Genomic DNA, 9,216 nt, shown 5'->3' with positions numbered 1-9,216 from the left:
GACGAGCAGCGCTCCCCCTCTTCCCCCACTAAAATTTTGGTATGCGGTTGGATTTTAGAAAATTTAGTAAAATCTTGTAGAAGTCCACGATTTGGTAGGACAGTTTTAAAAAAAATTATAGCGCGGGTTTTATGAATAAACCTCTAATACTGAGTTTAAAAAAAGGACAAATATCTATCAAAAGTTAGTTTAGAAAAATTGAATAATTTAGTTTCTCATATCTTATTTACTGGTATTAGTATAAAAAATAACAACAGATAAAATAAGACATAAAATGAATCATATCTAGTATATAAGTTATATATATAACTATTTACCAATTTCATATTTCTCCCGTTGAAGAGGCCAGGGTAGCCGCCAGTACTCCAATTATTGGTCTACTATATAATTAATACATACATGGATCATCAGTTGAAAGAAAGCAAAAACAAAGGTCGCAGACACTCACAGACACTCAGAGTACATCAATTATTTATATCTTTCTAGGTACTTACGCAAATACGACGTATTACTATTACATATGTATCACACACGATCACACATATATAAATAGAAAAAGTATAACTATAATATAAGCTAATTAAACCAACTCTTTTTTATTTTAAAATTTTAAAAATTAAGATAATAGGAGGTTATTTTTCATTTTGTTTTATAACAAACTTGTTTTTCAACTAGTTAATTAGAGTTGGCTTCACCCCTAATTGATTTTTTAGCGAAACTGATATAAATATTACTTATCATGTATTATTCTCAGTGTCCAGAAATGTTAACGTTCCTAACATGATTGTTCACAGTTCTATGGTGCTTGGGAACCGTAACAGTAAGAACCCCTTTATCCATATAAGCCTTAACATGGTCAACGTTGGCGTTTTGAGGCAACATCACACGCTGAACGAAGTGGCCACTTGACATCTCAACAACGTGCCAACCTCCTCTTTGTTCTTGCTTCTCCACGCTTCTCTCACAAACTATGCATAGAACCCTATCATCATCCACTTCCACCCTCACGTCTGTGCGCCGCAGCCCCGGAAGCTGCGCCTTAAACACGTATGCTTCCGGGGTCTCCTTCTTCTCTATTTGTGTGTTCACAACTGGCGATGGCTGCTCTGGAAAGCCAGTCATCGCCATATGTGATGTGCCACCGGTTATGGTGGTTCCATAACCGCCATAGCCGTAGTCTTGGTGGTAATTAGGTTCCCATGTTTGGTGGGGACTGTGTAGTGGTGGTGGTGGTTCATGTCTCCGTCCAAAGAAGCTACTAGACATGATCTGGTGCTACTGTTATTAGTTTTATTGTGTTTGATATATGGTGGTGTTATATTGATGGAGTTGAATTGGTTATGATTTTTGGTTGCTTTAGTGTGTGAAGAAGAAGCTCTTATTTATAGAACAAATTAATAAGATGGTTTAATATTTATGAGGTATGATGCATGACGCATTAGATAGGGTTTTGTCACTAATTCCGTAGGGAATCCACTTTGTGAGATTGTGGTAAGTTCGAATAACATAGTGACAATAAAGACATATTTAAAATTAAAATGTTGCAGAATATATGGTGCCTAACTATGGTATAATAGCTTTTTTTTTCTATTTGAGGTAATTATGTTCGACTTAGAAAACAAATAAGATAAATATAAATTAACTATTTGCGGTTTATCGTAAGCTGATCAAAAGCATCAGATTAGGTTTTGTCATTTCAATAGAGAATCCACTTTGAAATAAGATGGAACACTAGGAACAGTCACAAAAGCATATTACAAAGAGAGAAAGAAGAAAAAATGTTTCAGACTATATGATAAGATATGGCTGGCAGCACTATGAAGCTTCCTTTCTAAGGTCCATAATTGATTCCATGCACTGACAAAGCTGTTCCAAATTCTGATTCTGTGCAAAACTCTACAGTTTCTTGTTTAACAATGGTGGATTATACGGTGAATCTCTTGTTTAGTTTATTTGTATGTTGCCCAGTGCAATCGTTATAGTTTTACCGATTTTTGCTGGTGACTTTCCTTGTTTAACATATTTTTGTTTGATTTTCAAAAACAGATGATAAAAAATTACACTTTACGACAACAATAAAAAAAAAATTTACTAGATAATCAATTAGGATATCAACCAACTGCAGCCAACTAGTGCATGAACGGCATAAAAAGCCTAACAAGGAGAAAAAAAAAAACACCTAAGTCTACACACTGCGATCCAAAAATGCGCTGCCTACAATCTTCCGTCGCTTAGAAGTTGTCCGCACCACCCATCACCGTTCACTCAGAATTGTCTACACCGTCCACCCCTTCCGTTGAGTCTGATCTTTTTTTTTTTGAGTTTTTGTTGGAGGGAATAGGAAACATGAATTCAAATTATCACGAGAAACATCCAAAACCTAATAAAAAAGGTGAATTTTATTTAACCTCCTCTAAAATAACGTATAAATTATCTTTTACGATGTATTACATTTAAATTGGCCATTATCTTAATTATAGTTGGATTATTTTGTAATTTATTATTTGAGATGGGTAATGATATAATTTCTTTCTTAAAATATTAAAGAGTAAAGTATCATTTTTGTCCCCAACGTTTGGGGTAAGTTCCAAAGTTGTCCCTAACGTTTCAATCGTCCTATTTAAGTTTCCAACGTTTCAAAATTAACTCAATGTTATCCTGCCGTTAGGGATCTGTTAACAGAATTGACGGCAGGACAAAATTGAGACGATTTTGAAACGTTAGGGACTTAAATAGGACGAAAACGTTAGGGACAAAAACGATACATAAAAATAAATTTGAAATTAATTTTATCTTTCAATAATATCAATTTTTTACTATACATAATATTCAATTATTTTTTAATCACATCTAAGTAAATTACACTTAATCACATTATTTTCATTTTAAATAAATTAATTTTTTTATAATTTTAAAGAATTTTGATACATTAGAGACAAAAGGTATAATTTATATTTTCAATAATATTAATTTTTTATTGTACATAGTATTCAATTATTTTTTAATTACATCTAAATAAATTACACTTAATCACATTACTTTCATTTTAAATAAATTTATTTTTTATAATTTTAAAGAATTTTAATACATTAGAAACAAAAGGTATAATTTATATTTTATTGTATATATATTATTTTTTCTTTTTTGCCAGTTTATATACTAGTCATTCTACAAACATTTCATGATAACTAAAAATTTTTAAAAATTAAATTATAAAAAAAAATAATTTATTGAAAATGAAAGTAATATGATTAAGTGTAATTTATTTAGATGTAATTAAAAATTAATTGAATACTATGTATAGTAAAAAATTGATATTATCGAAGGATAAAATTGAAATTTATTTCTATGTATCATTTTTGTCCCCAACGTTCTTGTCCTATTTAAGTTCCTAACGTTTCAAAATCATCTCAATTTTGTCCCGCCGTCAATTCTGTTAACGGATCCTTAACGACAGGACAACATTGAGTCAATTTTGAAACGTTAGGGACTTAAATAGGACGATTGAAATGTTAGGGACAACTTTGAGGCTTACCCCAAACGTGGGGACAAAAACGATACTTTACTCAATATTAAAACTCCATTTCCGTTAATTGAAGTACCTTTCCACTTCTCCATTCTTTCTTAATCACGTAGCTTCGGTCGTCGCCATCGTAACAAGAAGCGCCGTTGTCATCTACTGCCCTCTCACGCAATTTCTCTTTCTTCAGTGCATCAACGTCGTTGAATTTCTGTCGTCAGTAACTTTATCGTCCTTCCCAATATAGTTAGCGCCAACATCATCACTATCTACTGTCCTCTCACTCGATCCCTGTTTCTGCCGTAGATCACTCTTTACCAACTTAATCAATGGTTAGTTTGGTTTTTAAATTTTTTTATTAAAAAATATATCTTTATTTAATTACATGATGGAACGTATATTCATACATAAAATATAATATAATATAATAAAATAAATCTATTCAAAATATTTAAAAGTATAATTAAAATCAAGAATATACAAATATAATAATAAAATTTGTACCCTAAACAAATAAACATATCTTTTATCATACATAAATTATTTAAAAAAATAAATAAATTATTAAAATTAATAACACAAATTTAAAATGATAAAATTCAAAATCTAACTTTTTTACAAGTATTTTTTATAGTATTTTTATTCTTTTAATTTTTAATTTATTAATACTTTATTATGTAATCAATGATTAAACAAATTATTTTCATGGGAAATCATTTTTTGTATTATCTTAAAGAAGAGACCAATATAACAGTTTAAAAAATAATGTAAAAATTATATTTTAAATAAAAAATAGTTAATATTAAAATTTTTAAATACAAAAGTAAATTGTATAGATATTTAAGATATAAATACAAAATACATGTCTAAAATAAATAAAATAGACAAAAATAATTCTTTATTTCTTATGAGTGATGAAGGTCCAAGCATGGCCGAATGATCAGCCCCCAAAACGTGATCAAGAGATCAAAAGTGATCCAAAAATAGTCTCAAAAATTATCTAAAGATATGAATACCATAGTAAAAGGTGCTATTTATACTAAACTAGTAAACTAGGTTTACAGAAAATGAGCAACTAAGTGTAGATAGTGCAGAAATCCACTTCTGAGGCCCACTTGGTATGTGTTTGGACTGAGCATTGAAGCTTTCACGTGCATAGGCTCTTCTTGGAGTTTACAGTTCTAGTATTTTACGCCAGAAAAGGGTCTCTGACCGGTGTTTTGACGCCAGTTTGGGCCATCAAATCTCGGGCAAAGTATGGACTATTATATATTGCTGGAAAGCCCAGGATGTCTACTTTCCAACGCAATTACCAGCGCACCATTTGGGCTTCTGTAACTCTAGAAAATCTACTTCGAGTGCAGGGAGGTTAGAATCTAACAGCATCTTCAGTCCTTTCTCAGCCTTTGAATCAGATTTTTGCTCAGGTCCCTCAATTTCAGCCAAAAAATACTTGAAATCACAAAAAAATACACAAAATCATAGTAAAGTCCAGAAATGTAAATTTTGCATAAAAACTAATAAAAATATAATAAAAACTAACTAAAACATACTAAAAACTATGTAAAAACAATGTCAAAAAGCGTATAAATTATCCGCTCATCATTGGGCTACTCATCCTGGGTATAGGGATATTGTGAATCAGTCATGGTGGTCTGGTAATAGAGGGATTCATGGCAAGCTTTCGGAAGTACAGAAGAATTCACTAGAGTTTAACTCGAAGGTATTTGGTAACATTTTTGTTGGGAAATGTGAATTAGAGCAGCAGATTATTTATTTACAAAAGCGTTTGGAAGTGGTGGATAGTATTTACTTGTATCAGAAAGAGAAACAGTTGCTTGATGATTATAATAATACTCTAGTGCAAGAAGAACTCCTATGGTTCCAAAAGTCCAGAGAGCAGTGGGTAAGGTTCGGGGATCGGAATACAAGATTCTTTCACATTTAAACTCTTGCGCGAAGGAAGCATAATAAGATTCATGGCCTTTTTCTCAAGGATGGAGTGTGGGAAACTGATCTAGAGGTTCTGAGTCAAGAAGCAGAGTCTTTCTATAAAAGCTTATTCTGTCATTTGGATGATGTTGATTTGGGTTGCCTTAGTGATGTGCCTCTTCCTTCTCTGAATAAGGAACCTTGCAATAATCTTACGGCACCAGTTACTATGGAGGAAGTCAGAACAGCTGTTTTTCACATGAACTCTTTTAAAGCTCTGGGTCCTGATGGGTTTCAAGCTTTCTTCTTCAAAGAATATTGGGAGATTATTGGTCTTGATGTTTGAAAGATGGTTAAGCAGGCATTCTCCGGTGTTACTCTTGATCCGAGAATGTTGGAGACTTTACTGGTTCTTATTCCAAAGGTTGAATAATCGGTATCTATGAAAGATTTTAGGCCGATTAGTCTCTGCAATGTAGTTTACAAGATCATCACGAAGGTCCTTGTTAATAGGCTTCGTCCTCATCTTGTGGAGATTGTTGGTCCGCTTCAAAGAGGATTTATTCCGGGACGAGGAACTCGTGACAACATCATTATTGCTCAAGAAGTCCTCCACTTTATGAAGAAGACTAAATCAAAGAAAGGCACACTAGCCTTTAAGATTGATCTGGAGAAAGCTTATGACAGAATTGACTAGAGGTTTTTAGCTCATACCCTTAAGAGCTTTGGTTTTCCTATTCCTACAATTAATTTGATTATGAATTATGTCACTGCTTCTTCCTTATCTATTCTTTGGAATGGGAATCATCTGAATGGCTTTACTCCTAGTTGAGGTCTTAGACAAGGAGACCCTATGTCACCCTATCTTTTTGTGTTGTGTATGGAGCGATTGGCATGCTTTATTAGTCATCAGGTTGATTTGGGCTTGTGGGAGCCGATTGCTATTTCAAGAGGGGGACCAAGAATATCCCACTTAATGTTTGCGGATGACTTACTTCTATTTTGTAAAGCTACAAAGAGACAAGTACAAAATGTGATGTTGGTTTTAGAGACTTTCTGCAAAGCATTTGGGATGAAGATTAATGTGGAGAAGTCTAAAGCGCTTTGCTCCAAGAATGTCTCTGCAACAAGGAAAGAGGTTTTCACTGGGGTATCCTCTATCAGATTTGTCCAGGTGGTGGACGAAATTGTGATCATCAATAATGGATCTAAAGACTTAGTGCTCTCAAACGTGAATCACACTTTATCACAACTCCGCACAACTAACCAGCAAGTGTACTGGGTCGTCCAAGTAATACCTTACGTGAGTAAGGGTCGATCCTACAGAGATTGTTGATATGAAGCAAGCTATGGTCATCTTGTAAATCTCAGTCAGGCAGATAATAATTGATTATGGGAAATATAAAGAGATACTTGCTTAAATAATAAAGGATAGAAATACTTATGTAAATTAATGGTGGGAATTTCAGATAAGCGTATGGAGATGCTTGTCCCTGTTGAATCTCTGCTTTCCTACTGCTTTTATCCAATTTTATCACTCCCTTCTATGGCAAGCTGTATGTAGGGCATCACTGTTGTCAATGGCTACATCTCATCCTCTCAGTGAAAATGGTCCAAATGCTCTGTCACAGCACGGCTAATCATCTGTCAGTTCTCAATCAGGTTGGAGTAGAATCCAGTGATTCTTTTGCGTCTGTCACTAACGCCCAGCCTTCAAGAGTTTGAAGCTCGTCACAGTCATTCAATCCCAGAATCCTACTCGGAATACCACAGAAAAGGTTAGACTTTCCGGATTCTCATGAATGCCGCCATCAATTCTAGTTTATACCACGAAGATTCTGATTAAGGAATCCAAGAGATATGTGCCCGGTCAAAGGTAGAACGGAAGTGGTTGTCAGTCACGTGCGTTCATATGTGAGAATGATGATGAGTGGCACGGATCATCACATTCATCAAGTTGAAGTGCAACGAATATCTTAGAACAGGAATAAATCGAATTGGATAGAAAATAATAGTAATTGCATTGAAACTTGAGGTACAGCAGAGCTCCACACCCTTAATCTATGGTGTGTAGAAACTCCACCGTTGAAAATACATAAGTGAAAGGTTCAGGCATGGCCGAATGGCCAGCCCCCATGATCCAAGAACTAAACGTCCCTAGACTGAATAATACAATCCCCAGATGTCTAATACAATAGTAAACTATCCTATTTATACTTAAACTAGATACTAGGGTTTACAAGAGTAAGTAATTGATGCATAAATCCATTTCCAGGGCCCACTTGGTGTATGTTTGGGCTGAGCTTGATCTATCCACGAGCTGAGGCTTCTTTTGGAGTTGAACGCCAAGTTGTAACGTGTTTTGGCAATCAACTCCGATTCGTGACGTGTTTCTGGCGTTTGTCTCCAGACAACAACATGGAAATGGTGTTGAGCGCCAGTTTACGTCATCTAATCACGAATAAAGTATGGACTATTATATATTGCTGGAAATCTATGGATGTCTACTTTCCAACGCCATTGAGAGCGTGCCATTTGGAGTTCTGTAGCTCAAGAAAATCCATTTTGAGTGCAGGGAGGTCAGATTCCAAAAGCATCAGCAGTTCTTTGTTAGCTTCCTTATCAGTGTTTTGCTCAGGTCCCTCAATTTCAGCCAGAAATTATCTAAAATCACAGAAAAACACACAAGCTCATAGTAAAGTTCAGAAATGTGAATTTAGCATAAAAACTAATGAAAACATCCCTAAAAGTAACTAGATCATACTAAAAACTACCTAAAAACAATGCCAAAAAGCGTATAAATTATCCGCTCATCACAACACCAAACTTAAATTGTTGCTTGTCCCCAAGCAACTAAAAATCAATTAGGATAAAAAGAAGAGAATATACTATAAATTCCAAAATATCAATGAATATTAATTCTAATTAGATGAGCGGGACTTGTAGCTTTTTGCTTCTGAACAGTTTTGGCATCTCACTTTTTCCTTTGAAGTTCAGAATGATTGGCTTCTCTAGGAACTCAGAATTTCGGATAGTGTTATTGATTCTCCTAGTTAAGTATGTTGATTCTTTAACACAGCTACTTTTATGAGTCTTGTCCGTGGCCCTAAGCACTTTGTTTTCCAGTATTACCACCAGATACATAAATGCCACAGACACATGACTGGGTGAACCTTTTCAGATTGTGAATCAGCTTTGCTAGAGTCCCCAGTTAGTGGTGTCCAGAGCTCTTAAGCACACTCTTTTGCTTTGGATCACGACTTTAACCACTCAGTCTCAAGCTTTTCACTTGGATCACGACTTTAACCACTCAGTCTCAAGCTTTTCACTTGGACCTTCATGACACAAGCACATGGTTAGGGACAGCTTGATTTAGCCGCTTAGGCCTGTATTTCATTTCCTTGGGCCCTACTATCCATTAATGCTCAAAGCCTTGAATCTTTTTACCCTTGCCTTTTGGTTTTAAGGGCTATTGGCTTTTTCTGGTTACTTTTTCTTTTTCTTTCTATTTTTTTTTGCAATTTTTTTCTGCAAGCTTTTGCTTTTTCACTGCTTTTTCTTACTTCAAGAATCAATTTTATGATTTTTCAGATCATCAATAATATTTCTCTTTGTTCATCATTCTTTCAGGAGCCAACAATTTTAACATTCATAAACAACAAGATAAAAAATATGCACTGTTCAAGCATTCATTCAGAAAACAAAAGTTTTGTCACCACATCAATACAATTAAATTAGATTCAAAGATAAATTCGAAATTCATG

At 34.2% G+C, this 9,216-nt stretch overlaps 1 protein-coding gene across 1 annotated transcript; it reads right to left on the bottom strand.

The window, feature by feature from the left end:
* Window positions 1-320: 320 nt before the first annotated feature.
* LOC107484696 (18.1 kDa class I heat shock protein) lies at window positions 321-1,347 on the bottom strand. The gene has a single exon (XM_016105237.3). It carries the CDS (start codon window positions 1,264-1,266, stop codon window positions 751-753), a length of 516 nt encoding a protein of 171 aa, XP_015960723.1. The 5' UTR covers window positions 1,267-1,347; the 3' UTR covers window positions 321-750.
* Window positions 1,348-9,216: the final 7,869 nt, after the last annotated feature.

This window comes from Arachis duranensis, chromosome 4 (genome assembly GCF_000817695.3).
Source record: "Arachis duranensis cultivar V14167 chromosome 4, aradu.V14167.gnm2.J7QH, whole genome shotgun sequence".
Taxonomy (NCBI): domain Eukaryota; kingdom Viridiplantae; phylum Streptophyta; class Magnoliopsida; order Fabales; family Fabaceae; genus Arachis; species Arachis duranensis.
The sequence above is the reverse complement of the archived record's forward strand: the minus strand, read 5'-3'. Positions and strand labels throughout refer to the sequence as shown.

Excerpts from the sequence above, each read along its gene's own strand:
- LOC107484696 (XM_016105237.3), bottom strand. The coding sequence starts at position 1,266 with ATGTCTAGTAGCTTCTTTGGACGGAGACATGAACCACCACCACCACTA.